Here is a 19,784-nt window from a genome sequence, read left to right as displayed (position 1 = left end):
TTTATTACATCCCTTTACAATCTCCCCCATATGCATTTTATCTATGTGTAAAAGGGCTCTAACCGAGTGTCAGCTGCCCTTTGCCAAGTACAGTAATCCGAGAAGAACAGAGATCAGATGAACACCTGTGGCTTTCCTCCCCTTTAGGATTTTCTTATCTCTATGAACCTGACAAGGTGCAAACCAGAAGCCTGACAGGAGAGAAGCTGAAATCTCAGAATAGGTTTGCCCTGGTTGCCCACAGGGTTGGGAGGCTTCATCAGGGCCAAAGGAAGCAGCTCCCCTTGCCAGGACCCCAACAGCCCCAAAGCTTCTCCAGTGGCAGGAACATGTGCTCGTCCTCAGAGAGGATTGAGTAGGGCTCATGTCTTTTTTAGGAGGTCTGCTGAGAAATGGGGTGCCCTACTTTTATGCAAGAAAGGTTGGAGTGCTCAGAAGGGCAAAAGTCACAGCTGCTGTTCTTTTCTCAGTGGAACTGTGTTCCCATCATCATCTCCTGCCTCCCAGGAGAGTGGGCTGCCTTCCATCATCTAGTACATTTTCTTATTTTGTCTTCTGATGTCTAGAGTTGAGCCCTCACCTGTGCATCAGGACAAAAAAGTTTTGCTGTTTACGCCCAAGGTAGATTTGGAACCCCAGTCTCTCCCCTGCCAGGTGGGAACCCCAGCCACTGGTGCAATATGTTGACATCCCCCTCCCTCTGGCCCCATGAGTCCACATGCAACGTTGTCACAGCAGTGATGCTGTAGCGTTAGAGCTCTCAGGAGGAACAACGTGCATATTGAATCCACCACAAAAGATTTTATACATATAATCTAAATTCCCAGTTTGCTTCAGGGAGGACTGACTCTCTGCTGTGACTGTCCCCCCACACACACCATAGCATTCCCTGTAATTGCACGTTTCAGCCCAAGTAATTTGGATACTAAACAGGACTGCATAGAGTCAGCACAAATCTAAGAGCATGTGCTGCTTATCCATGGAGCCTAATGCTCTTTACAAAGGTCAGGGCTTACTCTCTCCAGCAAACAGCTGAGGAGACCACGCATGGACAGGTTTGCATAGAATTGTTTTGTAGGATTTGGCTCCAGGTGTCCTCAGAGACTGTTTAAGTCAGAATCTGTTGTCCCTGTCACTTCATCCGAATGCAGGAGTCTCTTTATCTCCTGGAAAGCACTCGTCTATGCTATTGCTCATTCTGATTTTCAAGCAAACCTCACAGAGCATCCCATTATTGAATACCTAATAGAAAAATAATAATGGGTGCTGTCAAATTTCTGGGGTAATCTCCACAAATGCAATCATACATTTTAGAAAAATAAGCATATCAAATCATTCATAAGTAACTTTGCAATCTTTTGGTGGAGGGAGAGGAGGAGAATTAAGTCTACACAAATAAAGAACTTCTGAACACAGCCTCTGCAACATGCTGTAATGACTGTTGCTATTCCTGAAATGCTGCACTGAGAATGTGATAGCTGATCTCCTTGTGAAACAAATCTGCAGTGCTTTTGGCCAGGCTGGCTTCATCTAATAGTTTAAATGCAACACAGAAGTGATCTGGCTGTATGACAGCCCAACTGGGGCTAGCTCTGAGCCAACTAGCAACCCTCATATATCTGATTTTGGCATTCTTATACTAGCAACCCTCATACTTCTGACTCCAAAGTCCACACAGCCACAGGGTTTGCGTCTGTCTGCCTCTCCTATATAAAAATATGCCTAGAAAGTATTAATTTCTCCATCTTTTTGAGATGTTTTATTTGTACGGATTGGCATACTTAATCATTTTACCCCTTTTTGTGATTAAGAAAAAACAGCATTTCATAGTTTTTAATATGGCTATCAAAATCATACAATTATGAATGGACCACTGAGTGACCTAATATTAAGTCTTTATGTTGAAAATGTTCTAGGAAAAAATAGATAGGTGCACCATGAAATCTGTCTTTCCTGATGACATTAAAATCAGGGATATCTGTTTGCCTGCTTCAATGGAAGATTCTTAGGGTGCAATGTGTAAAAAAATATCCTGCAATAACTGAACAGCACTGTCCTCGTTTATTACCCATCTTGTACCAAAACACTGCAGAGTGGCAAATGTGAACTATCTATTAGTAAAACTGAATTGTTGCCATTTGTTACTGATGGAAAATCTTCACCTCTATCCCAGTCACACCTATGAAGGATTTTGAGTCTGGGCGGGGGGTGATTTGTTTAGCTGTTACTTGAGCTTGGAAAGATCACAGCAATTCAAATGCATTAAATGTTGTGCACTGAAAGGACCCTGCCTCATTCTTGATGTTGAAGGCAGAGCCAAGAGATACATTTTTTAAAAACTGGGGATTCACAAAAAGATAGATACAGTTTTGCTACATTTCAAAAAGAAGTGAAAGTAATCTTAATAACATAATTATCCCCTTTCCATGAGAAAGTGTCCTGATTTAGTGAATAAGCTTCCTCAGATTGTCTGTTTCTCTAAGTTTAAGTCTAAAAGGGAGAAGATATTATAGATTTTTCCTCTATATAGCACATTAACAAGTTGCTGGGGGAGGCAAACCTCAATCCATCTCTACTCCTACGAGCTTGATGCCAGTGCCAGCAATAGATATCCAGAGACTGCAGAGGGATTGTGGGTCAGCAGGAGAGCACCTGAAGAGCAGCACAAAGGAATTCCAGCCGCTCCAGCCAGTCAGTCGGCTTCACTGAGGGCCCAACTTAAATGCCTCTATGCAAACATATGTAGCATGGGGAATAAACAAGAGGAGTTAGAGACATGCACGTGTCTACAGGGCTGCGATCTTACTGGCATCACAGAGATGTGGTGGGATGGCTCCTATGACTGGAATGTTGGTATGAAACGATACAGGTTCTTTAGGAAGGACAGGCAAGGGAGACGAGGAGGGGGTGTCACCCTCTATGTCAATGACCAGCGGGAGTGCAGGGACCTCTGCCTGGAGCTGACCAAGAGTTTATGGGTCAGGATTAAAGGGAAGGCAAGGACAGGTGATGTTATAGTGGAGGTCTGCTACAGCCACCAGACTAGGAAGACCGAGTGGACTGGGCCCTCCATAGACAGAAAGGAGCAATTTCACATTCACGAGCCCTGGTCCTCATGGAGGACTTTGGCCTCTTCGGGGATCTGCTTGGCAGAGTAACATGGGATAAAGCCCTGGAGGGAAGAGGAGCCCAAGAAAGTTGGTTAATATTCAAGGATCACCTCCACCAAGCTCAGGAGTGATACATCCCAACAAAGAAGTCAGTTAAAAATGCCAGGAGGCCTGCATGGATGAACAAAGAACTCCTGGACAAACTCAGACACAAAAAAGGAAAACTACAGATGGTGGAAGCAAGCACAGGTAGCCTGGGAGGAATATAGAAAAATTGTCTGAGCAGCCAGGGATCAGGTTAGGAAAGCTAAAGCCCCGATAGAATTAAATCTGTCCAGGGACATCAAGAGTAACAGGAAGAGCTTCTATAGGTATGTCGGTGATAAAAGGAAGACTAGGGAAAATGTGGGCCCTTTCCAGAAGGAAATGACAGACCTGGTTACCCAGGGTATGGAGAAGGCTGAGCTAGTCAACACATTTTTTGCCTCAGTCTTCACCAGCAAGTGCTTCAGTCACGTCACCCAAGATGCAGAAGGTGAAGGCAGGGACTGGGAGAATGAAGAATCACCCACTCTAGGAGAAGATCAGGTTCAAGACCATCTAAGGACCCTGAAGGTCCACAAGTCCGTGGTACCTGATGAGAGGTATCCACCACAGGTCCTGAGAGAACTGGTGGATGAAGTGGCTAAGCCACTCTCCATCATACTTGCAAAGTTGTGGCAGTCTGGTGAATTTCCCACTGACAGGAAAAGGGGAAACATAACATCCATGTTTAAAAAGAGAAAAAAGGAAGACCGAGGGAAATACAGGCCGGTCGGTCTCACCTCTGTGCCTGGCAAGATCATGGAGCAGATCCTCCTGGAAACTATGGTAGGGCACATGGGAAATAAGGAAGTGATTGGTGACAGCCAATATGGCTTATCTAAAAACAAATCATGTTTGATGAATTTAGTGACCTTCTATAATGGGGTTACAGTGTTGGTGGATAAAGGAAGAGCAACTGACGTCATCTACCTGGACTAGTGAAAAGCATTTAACACTGTCCTGCACAACATCCATGTCTCTATATTGGAGAGACATGGATTTGGCAGATGAACCACTCAGTGGATAACAAATTGCCTGGATGTTTTTAGTCAGAGTTGCTCGATGTCTGAACAGAGACCAGTGATGAGGGGTGTTCCTCTTGGGTTAGTATTGGGATCGACACTGTTTAACTTCTTTGTTGGTGACATGGCCAGTGGGATTGAGTGCACCCTCGGCAAGTTTGCTGACAACACCAAGCTGTGTGGTACCATTGACACGCTGGAGGGAAGGGATGTGCCATCCAGAGAGACCTGGACAAGCTTGAGAGGTGGGACTGTGCCAAACTCATGAAGTTCACAAGGCCAAGTGCAAGGTCCTGCACATAGGTTGGGGCAATCCCAAGCACAAATACAGGCTGGGCGATGAGTGGGTTGAGAGCAGCCCTATGGAGGACTTGGGGGTATAAGTGGATTGTGAACTGACTATGAGCCAGCAGTGTGCACTTGCAGCTCAGAAAGCCAACGCTATCCTGACCTGCATCAAGAGAAGTGTAGCCAGCAGGTAGAGAGAGGGGATTCTTCCCCTCTACTCCACTCTCATGAGACACCCCCTGCAGTGCTGGGTCCAGCTCTGGGGCCCCCAGTATAAGTACATGGACCTGTTGGAGTGAGCCAACAGGGAAAGGTCACAAAGATGATCAGGGGGCTGGAGCACCTCCCCTGTGAGGACAGACCAAGAGAGCTGAGGTTGTTCAGCCTGGAGAAAACCTTATAGTGGCCTTCCAGTACTTAAGGGGGCCTACAAGAAAGCTTAGACTTTTTACAAGGGCATGTAGTGATAGGACAACAAGTAACGGCTTTAAACTGAAAGAGGGTAGATTTAGATTAGTAATAAGGAAGATATTTTTTACTGTGAGGGTTGTGAGATGCTGGCACAGGTTGCCTGGAGAAGTTGTGGCTTCCCCCTCCTTGGAAGTGTTCAAGACCAGGGTGGACAGGGCTTTGGGCAACCTGGGCTAGTGGAAGGTGTCCCTGCCCATGGCAGGGGGGTTGGAATTAGATGGTCTTTAAGGTCCCTTCCAACCCAAACCATTCTATGATTCTGTGATCTTATGATTCACAGACTATGAATGTAATACCATATAGAAAGAAGTTCATACAAAACTGCTTCTCAAATTTGGCACAATAGAAAACACCAGTTTGGGTCCCTTCCAGCTGTGCCTTTTTTCCAACTGTAAGGACCCCCGGAGAATTGATTGTTGCCAGTACCTCTGATGTGTTGTGAAGACCTCATGTGGCAATGCATCCCAGGATTGCTAGAATGACCTCTAGGCAGATGTTGGGAGGATAAGACAGCCAACCTGTGATAAATGATCTCTGTAAAGCAGCCTCTGTGCAGAAGAAGGTATGAAAACTATCATCAGGCATGACCATTGGCATTGAAATGGGAAAGCAGCAGTCCCAGAGGCAAACCTGGGGCTGCACTAGTATTTATGCAGTTTGAATCAGGCTCAATTCCAGGCCATGCTACCAAAAAAACCCAGCTCATATAGGGCTTATTGCCTGCCCAAATGTGTTCCTCTCAAATTCAGTCATGATGGAAGCACTTTCAAAGAAAAAATATATTTAGCTTTGAACTTTCTCAGTCCTTCTTATTTTCACATGAGTTTTCCCAGAGCTTTTTCATGTCAATCAAGCTGCTTTCCCCAACTTTTCAGGAACATATTGTGTAAATGCTGTATAGAAACATCTTCTCAGTTTTGCCTTGCTAGATAGAGAGTGTTCTTTCAAAACACACTTGTGTTACAGGGTTGGCCAGTACAGTTTCTGGAGCTTGTGACAACTGGGACATAAGATTTCAGTGATCCTCTCAGTGTGTTTCTCTCTTACTGAGACAAGACCTATCAGCAAATGAATCAAGAGTGACCCAGCCAGATTTGCAGATTTTCCTGAGCAATAGGAGGTGGCTTGAATTAATCATCTGAACTTTCACATTCAGCTGACTAAGATTTAGTGTATGAAGCTTACTTCTAGCCTAAGTATTCTGTCCACTGTCCCTCTTTTTGTGAGATATTTGGTGCCTCTTGCTTTGTTCCCTCTTAACAGTCAGAACTGCTACCTACAACTAAACTATGTATAATGCACCTACAACTTAGCTTTGAGCAGATTTCTGCAAGGTTTTTTTTCACATCCCTATTGTCTTTCAAGTTTCAACACAAGAGGAAATATAGACGTTTCCAGCTGGCAATTTAACTAGGTTTGTTCTTTTTTATGTATTAAAGAATATTTGTTTTGTAGCTCGTAAAAGTAACAATAGTCATGATCCCTTCAGTAGCATCACTTTACTTCTGACAGCTCATTATTTAAGCTTGTCACACCCTGGCAGAAAGTCCTCATCTCAGGTCTCCACATAAGCATAAAACAAATTATATCTTATACTTTTCAAGTCCTTTTTTTGTAAGACTAATGTGTTTGTGACATTTCCTTGCCAGTAGCCTTTACACACATACTCTTTCCTTGCAGAGTAAATTTTAATTTACATAAAGATTCCCACAAAGATCTCAGTTGTTCATGTTTTTATGATATGAAAAATAATATACAACTTGTGCAAAGTGCTCATCTGATTACATCTGTATAAGTACCTTCTAGTTTTAATTACAATCTTTAAGAAAATAGGTCTTATGCATACTTGTGTGTGCATAATAGCTCAGGTAGGGAAGGACTTCTGGAGGTCACCTGTGCCAATCACTCAAAAGCAAATTCAAACTATGTCAGATTGCTCAAGGCAGTGTCCACTGAAGTTCTGAATATCTCCAGAGATGGAGATCCTGCAGCCTCTCTGGGCTCCCATCCCAGTGTTTGATCACCCTCACAATGAACTTTTTTTTTCCCTAATATCTAATTAAAACGTCTCACGTCACAAATCTTACTCGTGGCCTTTTGTCCGTTCATTGTGCACATCTGAGTAGAACCTGGCCCCATCTTCTCTGCACTCTCCCGTTAGATAACTGTAGGCAGCAGTTAGACCCCACAAGGCTCCTCTAGTATTTCTGCTGTGGAGGACTCTGGCACTATGAGACAGAGGAATTTTTATTTATTTTTCTTTTATTTATTTATTTTAAAATCTTTATGAATTATATCAGAGGTTGTGCCACTACCATTAAACTCCTCAATTAAATTGTGCCGATGAACGTCTGTCTTTGATTTCTTTCAATGTTGCAATCCAAAGTGCAATTTGCCTTAGAGGTAAATTGACTATAAATCCCTGACTGGAATCAGTCAAGCTGCATGGCACCTGTCTGACTCAGGAAAACTAATCTTCCTGATTTGTGTTTTTGGGGTTGATTTTGGGGTTTGGGTTTTTTTTGTTCCATCCTAAATGGAGGCTGTTAAAATAGCAAATATGTCCTGAACATTTTCAGAATTGAACGTGTTTTACAACGGGGTCAAAAAAATGCAAATCTAGCCTCCTCCATTTTCTTGCATGGCCTGCAATTAAAGTGATTATTTCAGAGGATGAGAAAAGATTCTTCTTCTTTCTTTATCCTCCTTTAAGAAAGTGCAATGTAATCTACTAGTGGTGACCTGACCATGAGCATGACAGTTCCACAATTTAGCAAGGCAATTTATGTGTTCTTCTTACGTGTTAAGAACATCCTTACAAAATTGTTTGACTTGCTCCGTGATTACAATCTCAATTGCTGAAATAGACTACACTAGAAACATATTTTTTTTAATATACCAAAGGCTAGCAATAAGACCATTTGCATATTCCCAGAATTTAATAAACTGTCAACAAGAAGCTGTTTAGAGACTTAAGCCACTACTGACCTGCGATAGGGGTGATCAGCGCCTCTTCTTCACCCAGATGACCAAGGACATGGAGCAGGAAGGCACCAGGTCAGCGAGGACATGAATTCACTATAGGTCTCCTCTCCTCGCGTTAAGAGGTCAGCCAGTCACATCAGGAATGGAGTACCTCTCCCTCTATTTTTCTGTTTATTTACTAATTTCTTACCTGGCAACCTATTTTTACCAGGCTGTTTCCCAGCCAGCCTCTGCAGCTAGAACAAAACTGTTTCACGTCAAGTTGTTTGTTTCATGTTTTTCCACTGATAGTTGAACCTCTCCTCCTATTAGACAACTGCCCTGATATGAGGCAAAGCCTTCTGCACCTCCAGACATGAGCAATAGCACCTCCATTGGGATGGGCTATCAGGTATATCCCCGTTCCGCAGCCACAGCTGGTGCCCTCCAACAGAGGGGATACAAGTCCTGAGAAATGAGTCATCAAGGAAGTTGGTTGGGGAAAAGTGAAAGGAGGGATGGTGTAGTGGCACCAAAATGTCTCCCAATGGCTCTGAAAGGACTTAACTATAGCCTTAATTAAAGCTGCTCGCAGGGATGAACTTTGTCTCAAATACAAAGCAAAATACACCTCTTGCTAGACTTATCTAACTCAGCCTATGGATTCAGAAATTTTGTCAGAGAGACAAACTAACAAGTCTTTTCTACTGCAAAGGAAAATGCATACAGTCTTCAGACAGGTTTTCTGGCTTACATTTCACCCATGAAGATGCTTGCTTCATTGACTAAAGCTAGTTTTACCCTGAAAGCAAATTAGCAAAACATGAATATGCACTCCAGACGTCACGCACTTCCATGCTCCAAACACAGCAGTCTTGTGGAATAGCAGAGCATGCAAAGGTTGTAGTCAAGCCAAGGAAATCCTCTTGGCTTTGATTTGTTCTGTGACCTTAATTAAGTCAGCAGCAGCTTTAGTTTTTATAATCTAAAAGAACTGTGTATGACACTAGTCTCTCTCATGGCATTCTCATGTAATGTAGTTAGCAATGCCCATTGCAAAAGCAGCCCTTGCCAAAAGCTTCTAGACAGGGGTTTGGAGGATGTTATTATCTTTCTTTTCATACAGAATGCCTGTGATGTCTGTGCAACATGTTATTAAACAATGTTTTTGTAAATCACCTTGCTGAGGATTGTTACAAAAGGAGGATTTTTGCTTGATGAATAAACAAGACATGAAATCAAACACCTCTATGTCTAAGCAACCTTAAGGTGATGAATAAAACAAAATTATAGAAAATGCAGCTGGAGTGAAATTTGAGGATCAATTGGCTCTAATCTAATAGCTATTTTTAAGATCTTCACAGATGGAGGTTTCACTGACTCAATCAATCTATATATATATGGTATACTTTTAAGTCAATTTTTTGAAATTATCAACCTGAATTCTGTGCTGTAGTTTTCATTTACTGATTTTTGACCAGTCTGCAGTGGATCTGAAGAAGAGATTATTCCTTTCCTTTTTTACGTGAGCCTTTTTGTGTCTTCAAGGCTATGTTCAGATTTTCCTGCAGTCTTCTTTTTGCTAGATTAAGCAAGTTAATTAATTCAGTCTTTTTGCCTGGCTGTATCCTCTACACTCAACCCGTTGCTCTGTGTCTCTCGTGAAGCACAGCTCCCAGGGGTTGGCATATTACAGATGCTGGGTACAGTGGAAGGGTTAGAGCAGAGGAGATTTGTGTCAATCCCATGATGGTGGTTGTAGCTCTCATGGTAGGGTGACATTATTAAATCATGTTCCACTTGTGGGGCACTTTAAGGGCTGCATGTTTGGGGACGGGGGGGGGGGGGGGGGGGGATGTTTTGAAGGCTTGCTCAACCCAATGAGTTTACACCCACTGCACTGTAGAGTCCTGCACTACTTTGTTGAACAGCATCTTGGTTTGTTTTTTTTTTTTTCCAGTGCATTTTTCCAATTCATCAAGATCATTTTGCATTCTAATCCTAGCCTCCATAAAGGCCTTTATCACGGTGGGCATCCCATTAATAACCACAGAAGTTTTCATTCTGAAAGCTAACACAGACTGAGAGGCTGCAGTGATTTAAGTTGCCTTTTATTATAGCTCCTTAATCCCCAAGAACTAGATCTTTTCCTCTTCTTTCTAAATGGCAGCTACCACAAATAGATTAATAGAAACTTTCACTTTATTCCTTTTTCTATGTCCTTTCAAACTTACCACTCCTATATTCAGGTTTTTTACCTTTTAGGTTATCTTTGTAGTTGGGTTTAATTGTATATTTCCATAGAGGCTTAGCCCAAAATTGCTTAACTCTTCAGTACTGCTTTTTAACTTGGCAGGAGGGGATTTAAATTGACTGTATGTGCTGTGTCCCTATGGTGGGGAAACACCCCTCTAACACAGTCTCTATTGCTCCATAGCTATTTCTTCTGCAGGAATTGTAGAAAGGTTTGAGTGTCAAATCTCTGTTTTGTTTGTACCCATATCAGTGTAATAAAGGAATACAGAATTTCTTTCAAGAAAATGCTCTCCTGATTTTATACCAGAGAAAATGGGAACAAGTCTTATACCTCAGTTTTCTTCATGAGTGAAAGATCTTTTCTGAAATGGAAAATACAGACCAAACCCTGAGAAGAACCCATTGATTTCAAGGAAAAAAAAAAAAAAAAAGTGATGTGAAATCTTATTTTTTAAAATTTTAATTACCTTCCAAAGACACTTTCTTCTAGTTCCTGTACAAAGTAAAGCATCCCCATAAAAATAGTTCCACGCATTTTGAAGGGAATTTGTTTCCAAGAAATTCACGATATTTGCAGACACCCAAAAAAGGTGGAGGTTTTTGTGTCTAAAAGCTGATCATCCAGGCCACACAAGTTGTCTTATCTAGGTCACTCTATAATCCATGGAGACAGGCAATCCCAAGGTAGGTGAGATGAATGGTGACTCATCTCTGAGAGACTGCTATTATCTAGACTACACTATGAAAATTTAGAGTAGTTGTCTCTCTTTAGAGCTTTAAAGTTAGGTAAGATGACCCAAATTGTAGATTATGCTGGCAAAAGTTATGATGCTGGGAAAAGCAAAACCATCTAAACACAGCCTTCATTGTATGCATAAGCTGATCTCTGGGTCTGGGCACAGAGCACAGCCTCAAATTGCTCATAACTGGGTCTTGCCTTTCTTGCATGCCCACACAACCCACAGGGCAGCGTGGCTACCTACCTGGAGTAAAGCTGAGGTTGGTTCCCACAAGTGGCTTCCCACTAGAGGAGGGACCATGACTGCTGGCTAGGAGGGGGCTAAGAGCTGAGGAGGCACTAAAGGTCGTGTCAGGGCAAGAAGCTTCTTGCCCCCTCTCCTTTCCCACCATTTCATCTTCCCTTTCCATGCTCTCAGCTGAGCCTTTTTCTCTTTGCAGGCCACAGGACCCACTGGTTTCTGATCACTGAGTAGTGGCTGCCAAATGCTTTTAATGAGTGCTCTCCCCTCCTGCTCCCTCATCAGCCCAGTCACATAGGCATGAGTCTCACTGACAGCCTCCTTCCCTGCTCAGGACAGTGCCTTGGGGTCATTTCTATAGGGCCGGCAGCTGGGATCCCTCTTCAGCTGCAGCCCTTACCTGTCTCCTCCATTTTCCACTAGTTCCCACATTATGGCTTGGTGTCAGGAACTAGAAGATCCCAAATGGCTGTACTGACATAACCCAAAACCCATCCCAGTTCCGAGGATGTGAACCCAGGTGACCAACACACCTGAAGCACTGGAAAGCCACAAGAAGCAGAGCAGGGGACTGAAAGCTGTTCTGTAATTCATTCATATGGACTGTCTCCTCCTAAAACATCTAAAGCAGGAGTCTACTCAGGAGCAGCAGGCTCTGGGAGAGAGGTCCTTTATGGAAACTGGGTTTACCTTTATAACTACCAGTTCTGCTGAGCCATATATGTGGCTCTAATAATAATGTGCATATTATTGCTGCTGGATACATTAAGATGTTTTTTTCTCCTGAGCTCCCCTGCTCTATGCCCCTCAAAACTAACTGTTACTGCGAAAAATCCTCTCTCTTCTACTTGTCTTTGCAGGAGAGCAGCAGAACCATCTTCCTCCATGTCACTACATGCAGCTTTACACAGGACAAGTTTTAATAAGCGAGAATTTTGCAGAAATGCAGACTATATTCTCCCAGCTGACCCCATACTCACCAGACTTGTGCTTCTCAGACATCAGAGCTGACTGGCTGCTATGGAGAAAATATAAACTTAATACTCACACATGGTGAGGGCAAACCTACAGAGCATCCACTGAAAAATTACTATCCTGCATCTGGAGAGGACCAAACGGGGTTTGGTAGGCCTAAAGGGAGGGAGAAGGTTGGGTGTGCACTCACGGAACAAGCAATTATGACTAGGTACACCCCTGCTCTCGCAGCCAGTGGATCCTGATGCTTTGAGAGCACGAATAACTTTTTTTCTTTCTTTTCTTTGTACACACTACCACTAGGGGACGTTTTGTCATCACGTATCGCTCGCTAAACAATTTTCCTTACAGTGGGTCATGCTTTCTTTTCAATCTTGGTGCACACCTAGACCATGGAGTGGATATTTGAATTTCGTAGGGCTTGCGGATGACCCAGACTTACTGGAGCTGTGAAGGAGAGAAGTATTTATTTCCACCATTTTTCCAAAGGAGCCCATCTATCAATATTCCTTACAAAGTGAGGAAGCTGGTTATTTCACAGTTTGCTGGAGCAACACGAGAAAACTGAGGGCTGCCTCTCATTTTAGTGTTAAGTGCTGAACACAGACACTGCTAGTGGTTTTGTGAAGATAAAAAGTAATATACAGTTACTGCAAATCAAACTGGAATGAAAATCACCACCAGTGATGCATGTTGAAGATTTTCTGAAAGAACAAGAATGTCTTTTAGACTAAATAATTAGAAATCAATTGGCAAAACTCACATTTCACTCCTTTTTTCCACTCTCATCTCATTTGTCCTAGGATGACTGACTCGTTTAACCCAAGTCACTACCCACCCACCTACCAATATGCTTTTTTTCCTTCTCTCCAATGCAGACAGAGCAGCTGGTGACACTTTGGATTCTCTTTATTGTCACAATTTCTGGAAATGCTGTTGTGCTCTTCTCTACCTGGAGGAGGAAGCGGAAATCTCGAATGACCTTCTTCGTTACACAGTTGGCAATCACAGGTAGTGTATGGGAGGGAAAAGGGCATCTGAACCGCACAGGAATCAGCATTAAAATGACAAATAAGAAATTGTAAGTTGAGTGGTGAAGAATTCAGTTGGCATCTAACATCCAGCTGCAGCTTGCCATAAGACAGATGGATGGCTGCTTATCTTAGGACCCAGTCTGACTCTGATCTAAAAAGATGTTGCTAGATGTAGTAGCGTCAGATGCAGCAGCTGCAACTCATTGATTTCACTGAATCTTATCTTCCACTTTGAATTTGCATCCACATTTCCCAGAAGTGATGTCCCCAGCTGTTGTCATGGAACTGTTTAGATTAAACTAGTTGAAGATGAATCTCTTGTGTTTTTCTACTAAACCCCTTCCTAAAGTAGTTCATAACAGTATTGCTCCATCAGTTACACTCTTGCATTGAAGAGCGAAAATAACTTCATGTTGTCTGGTTTAACCAAGTAAGGGAAATATGAAAATGTAAATGTGGAGAAGAATTCATTTAGTTAATTTTTTTGCATGGAAAAAGGATGGTGATCCAAGAACTTTGTAGTTCTGAAACAAAATGGAAAATCTACAGAAACCTGTAAAAATGTCGATATCGCAGCAACTAGGAATGAAAACAAGAGCATAAGCAGCACATTGTTCCCCTGTGGCCTTGAATGGACTAAATTTGTAGGGTTTTAAGTTTCCCAAGGGAAAATATGTGCCGTTTCTATAACAGTGTCCTTCTACTAATCCCTGCTTACAAGACAGCTGTGTTGTATTGTTTGTGTATATAGGATATATTTATATGCTTTCTGTTGCTTTTTTTGGTAAGATATGGCAGGAATTACAGCACTTTTCCACTAAAGAGCTCTCTAATATGTGATTTCTCAGCAATATTGTAACCTCCTTTGATGTCTGTTGTATCTCTGTTTGAACTGGAAAAGCAAAGGACTAAACTCCCTAATTTTCAACATGCATTCTTTGCAAATAAATGAACTCTTTCTCATGGTCTCAACTATGTCTGCTCAGGAGCTTGTCTCATCTGAAGAACTACTCTCAGTTGAAACAGTTAGACCAAGTTGTGCAAAGGGATGCAAAGGGACTGTCCCGTAGCTACAGGTGATGTAAGAGTTATTGCAAGGGGAGGAGTTGAAGGTTTACATTGAATCCTCTTCTGAAGTGTTGACAGCTGGTTTTCTTATTCTCCTGTGAGTCATCTGTAACAAATGGTTTCACTTCTTTTCTCGATCATGACTTTCATGTCACTTCCTTCATGTGCCAGCAGTATTTTACATCAGGTAAGGCTTGTTGGTGCAGCCTCACAGCACAGTTTGAAAGCATCAGTAACAGATAAAGCATTACAGTGTTCGCAGAAGTTGCAAAATAGCCGATCTCTGCCCACAGATCTCCCAATCTTGGATAGATATATGGAAGATGATAAAAAGTAGGCAACCAAGCAATAATATGGGAAGAGTGCAACTGAAGCCCCAGATGGACACCATCCATTTTCTACCTACTGTCGTCAGGGAGCAAAGTATGAAGGACAATTGCCATGAGAAGGGTTTTGGAAGCAAGGAGGGTGGAAAATGGCCCTGTGTGTCCATCTGGCACAAAGGGCACATGGACTGGGCTTTCTGTCTGAGCAAAGGCACAGGTAATACATACACAGGTAATAGAAGATGGATTCTAATATGAAGAGCTCAACTAAACAGCCAAGGGTCTTGTCCTAGTAAGAAAACAAATGTATTTACTGCAGTGGAGTATCATAAGACATGAGTGTCCAGGTGAAAGGAATACAGCAAGAAGCAGACAGAAATGTCTGGACCAGGAGAGCTCAGGAGAAGGCTGGTCGATGTGAAGTGTACCTGGAGGATGCTACTGCTGTGGGTGGGAGTTTTGTTATTTTGGACCCATAGAAAAGGCTGACTTTTTAGTTTAGAATGGAGGTGGATAGAGAGCTATTACTAGGGGTTCAGTTTGAATGCCATCGACACAAAGGGAGGGGAAGGCATTGCAAGTGCAGTTTTGAGGGAGCTGTAATAATCAGTGGCAAAGACAATAAGGCAAATATCCCATTAGATGTGGACAGCAAATAGTGCTATAGAGCTGATGTTACACTATTGACTGAGGTCCACATGTTCCACTTGTTGATTCTTAGAACCTTCCCTTCTCTAAGATTATCCCTGACATTTAAAATCAGAGCTTTGAAGTTCCTGAGTTCAACAATCTGTTCCATTTCATAATACAGAAATTCACATAGAAGACTCACTTGACATTCACATCTGCAATGTTAAAAGAATTAGCACCAACTTGAACAGCAAGGTTCCTTTCAAGCAACGTTGACTTCTTTTTTGTGATTCTGGAGTCAGAACTCTAATTTATATTCCCACACCAAGAGTTCCTGTCAGTATTTTGGCACAAAGAAATGACTTAATTCCTGAAATGGAGCCATTTCACTTTCTTATCTTCAAAAATATTAATAAGAACAAAGCAATCTGGCATCAGTCATCATTCTTTCACAACAAGTTATGAGGTAGACACAGAACATTATGAAAACACTGGCTTGTCACATTGCTTTGACATGCCAAGCATATTTAAATCCTACCAACTAAAGCCTAATATCCTGACAAACAGTTTCTGCTTAGTCAAGATTACTACTTCCATCTATTTTGAGATTCTTAAAATATTTATTATTTCTGCCCCAGTAGTAGAGAGAAGAATAATGGATATAGCTTTACCAATGCAGGCATTTCAAAGCCATTTAAAAACTTTTTGTCTATTGATCTGTGGCTCGATAGTTGAGTAGTGTCCTCAATTCTCACGCCTTCCCACTAATGTAATACCAAAATGAAATTAAAATATAGCTTTTGTGTTAGAATAAACAAGGTATTCAAATCAAATTGTGCATAATACATGAACAGGAAATGAGTGCTGTTGTTCTCCTTGACTGGTTGCCAAGTCAGATGCAGAAGAGAACTAACTGATCGAGGCTTCTTTCAACACCACCAGAATTCAGTGGTTCAACCCACATAGCAAATTCAGAGATAAGACTCATACTCATCCTTTACTACACCAGAATTCAATGTGATGCTCAGTGTTGCAGCGATCTGTAGGAATGAGAATAATCCCTTTAAATTCAGTATGTTCAGGCTTCTTGCTGAAGCCTGGATTCAGATTATTTTGTATTGAATACATGCCTATACAATGCTTGTGTCAGTACTGCATTTAAGTCTGTGTTTAACTCTCAACTCATGCATAAATCTCTTTGAAATTATCTGGGAATTAAGCACTAGGAAATCAGCTAAGAGTTAACAGCTGAGTTGAACAATAGTACTAATAACTCAGCATCAGCTAATTTAACAAAAAGGAATGTTGCCATGTTTGCCTTGCGTTCAGTTTGCTTTTAGGCATATTCCTTTTTTGTAAAAATGTTTTTCTTAGAAACAGGCTCGCCTGTGAAGACTGAAACTAAAGCTAGGTTTCCTACAGATTTCTATCTCCAAGGCAATTTAGTTTCTCAGAAAGTGTAAACTCTGAAGATTACCCTGTGAGGAGGGTATTTCTAAACACTTTCTTCCAAATAGATTTCTTCTGAGTTTAGCCGAAGTTATGCTCATGGCATAGCTATCTCTCCTGGCAGGAAACCTCTCTGTCTGATGCCATTTCACATAACTCGCAGAGTCTTAGTGTCTCTAAGATCTTTGCCTCTGACTGAATTCACTGAGTGGTTCAAGAACAAAGACTGTGGTCTGACAGACGGGTGAGTTCACAGGCACTGTATCACGCTGGAAATTTTAAAGCAAAATACGGTTATTTTCAGAAAAGATGGCTTGTCCACACATTTATATCCATTTACCCAGCTCTACCAAATGAAGTCTTCTTAACACTACTTTCAAACTGTAAAAGCAGCAAAACATATATAAAGCACGATTACTTGAGTAGCCTTGGAGAAGGATTGTCAGTTATTGACTAAACAGTCTGTTCAATAAAAACAGTTATTATTTGACCAATTCTAAAACCAGTCAAGGAGTACATTAAAAATACCTACAAAAAAGGTATTTTTACTTCTCAGTTTTCTTCATCCAATTTCAACTACTAATGACAGAGGAATATATTTTAGTTCCTTTTAATGGGTGCATAGTTTATTGAGGTTTTTTCTCCAAAATTAACATCTGGAAAGTTGAAGCTGGAAATATGACCATTAGAAACTCTGTGAGTTTCTCTTTCTACTCCAGCATTTAATAGAAAGCAGTATCTTAAGAACAGTGTTAGAATGTGTTCATTTTTAGGTGTAGAAATACAAGTAAGTACTTTACTGCATGCCCAATTTTGAGCCACAGGCTTATAGACTTTATTGGAAATACATACTCACTAAAGTATTGCTGTGACTGTAACAGAGAAAATTAAAAGAACATCAGCTAACTTCTATGGTAGCTTGCATGCAAAGAAACCCCAAAAGATGACCTGTAAAAGTATTTAGCAACCATCTGTATTGTGATATAAATACAAAAATGTAAAGGATGATTTGAGAATGACATTAAAAGACAAGGAGGTATTTTTAAAAGTGCATTTTATATTGTTGCTACCTTCTTCAGGTGCTCCCCGAAAGCTAGACCACAGGTCTTGGTCCTTAAGCAGCTGTGCTCATTTTATTTAGTGTTCAGTAAAAAGCCAATATGCTAAATACTTGCTAGGAGAGGATTCTGTGAGTGAATAGGTGGACTTGGAACCTGCTAAAGCAAGGAGGGTTTCTTTTCAGTGCTACTTCTGTCCAGAGAGAGCATGATTATGGGGCTAAAACCAACAGGGCTCAGTCACTGACTTCTGGGATGGCTTTGTTTAAGATGACTGAAGGCAGAAACTGCTAACTAATTTGCTAGTTGGACACACTAAATAGGTGTATCTGAATCTACTGCTACAATGACTAAACATGAACAAACACATTAGAAGTTGTCCTTCCTTTCTTCTTTTTTTTTTTTTTCCCCCACACCAAACCCACTATGGCACTGGCTGTTTTAATGGATTGTGCCTGTCCTTCATTATTTTTCTTCCTTGTCTGTGACTTGAAGGAATGAAGATGACTTGTTACTCCCTGATCTGTTACAAAAGCCTAATATAATAACACCATTACCAAAATTAACATGTAGAACAATATTAACAGATAATTGCCCCTGTTCCAGCTTTTCATCTGGAAAATGGTACTTGTAATATTTTCTCACTTCAGAGAAATCATACATAGGAATTCATCAGCTTTACAAGTACCTTAGACATCACAGTGATTATGAGCATTGGAAGTTAATTGCATAGAGCCAATTAGCAGCCAACTCAGCAAGTCACCTTAATGGAGGTAGACTGTTGGCAGCCAAAGAGCCCATAGAGTTACCAGTTACTGGAAAACTTATACCTTGCCAGCTGGGTCTTGGCTGGAACTTGCCATCTGATTTAGATGATTGCCTACCCAAGACACAGAAACCTAATGCAGACCACTGAACTGAAATAGTTTATTTCAACACTTCCCAGAAATCCGTGGCTTTGTCCTTTTCCCACACCTCTATTTTCTGTTAAATTATGGGAAAAAAATAAAGGCTTAGGAAAGGGCAGAGGCATTTACTTTTTTTTTGTTTCCTTTCACAATAAGGAAATGATTCAATACCCTACATGAAGAAAAGAAGACTTGGAAGAAGTTACAATTGTACTGCACAGTTCACTGATAAAATTGAAAGAAGAGTATCTGCATTTCTTGTGTTCATTATGTCCTAAAAGCTCTTGAAACTGTAATTAAAATATGGTAAGGAAATTGTCTCTGCTAATGGATCGTCTGTTTTCTATACTACATGTTCCCATCACTACTGAAAAGGATATGTCAAAATTTGGAAGGAAGAGTGCATTTGTTAATATTCCCTCAGGCACAGACACTGAAATTTGCTGGATTACCCAATGGCAGCTGAATTCCCCAATTTTGGAAGCAGCCTGATTCCTGAACACCAAACTGGAAGTCTAGCAACTCTGCAAATCACCTGGGTGTACACACAACTTGAAAAACAAGGAAATAGATTATATCCACCTTTCCTCTGCAGGCTAAAGCAACTATAAAGTTTAGTACAACTGTTCACTTTGAATTCACAGAATAAATGTGAATCAATTTACCAAGAGCAGAAATGGTATCCAGGAGCAAAACCAGCAAGAAATGGTATCCAGGAGCAAAACCAGCAATATTAACATTGCTAATTGAGTGCATCCCATGAAACTATGTCATAGGTCTCTGGACTGCAAGTGAATAAGAAAATTCATTGCATGGCTGCATTAGTTGCCTGGATAAGAAGCAATCATTATCCATCCTGATTCTGCTAAGAAGACTAATTCAGTAACTGGAAAACAACATGGGACTTATATTAAATTAGGTGCATATTAGTGTAGCCCCCAAAACCGAGACATAATGCAGAATAACATAAATGTGGTCACTGTCAGCAATATTCCATGGTAGCACATGGCAAACCAGATTTGATATCCATTGCCAGTACCACCTAGCAGAAACTCAAATTCTCCTTTAAACTAACTCAGATTTGAAGATGAGTCAAAGTACCCTAGGTCATGATAAGTTACTTGGACACTGATGCTATATTATTCCAGTTTGATATTATGA

The 19,784-nt window shown here is 41.3% G+C and overlaps 1 protein-coding gene across 1 annotated transcript in view; it reads left to right on the top strand.

Moving 5' to 3' along the window:
• Positions 1-19,784, top strand: part of NPSR1 (neuropeptide S receptor 1) — a 62,488-nt gene that overhangs the window by 3,126 nt on the left and 39,578 nt on the right. The window contains exon 2 of the mRNA XM_074897515.1: positions 13,029-13,161. Coding sequence (XP_074753616.1) covers positions 13,029-13,161 — 133 coding nt within the window. The remainder of the gene's footprint in view (positions 1-13,028; positions 13,162-19,784) is intronic.

Source organism: Athene noctua, chromosome 2 (genome assembly GCF_965140245.1).
Source record: "Athene noctua chromosome 2, bAthNoc1.hap1.1, whole genome shotgun sequence".
NCBI lineage: Eukaryota > Metazoa > Chordata > Aves > Strigiformes > Strigidae > Athene > Athene noctua.
The sequence above is the reverse complement of the archived record's forward strand: the minus strand, read 5'-3'. Positions and strand labels throughout refer to the sequence as shown.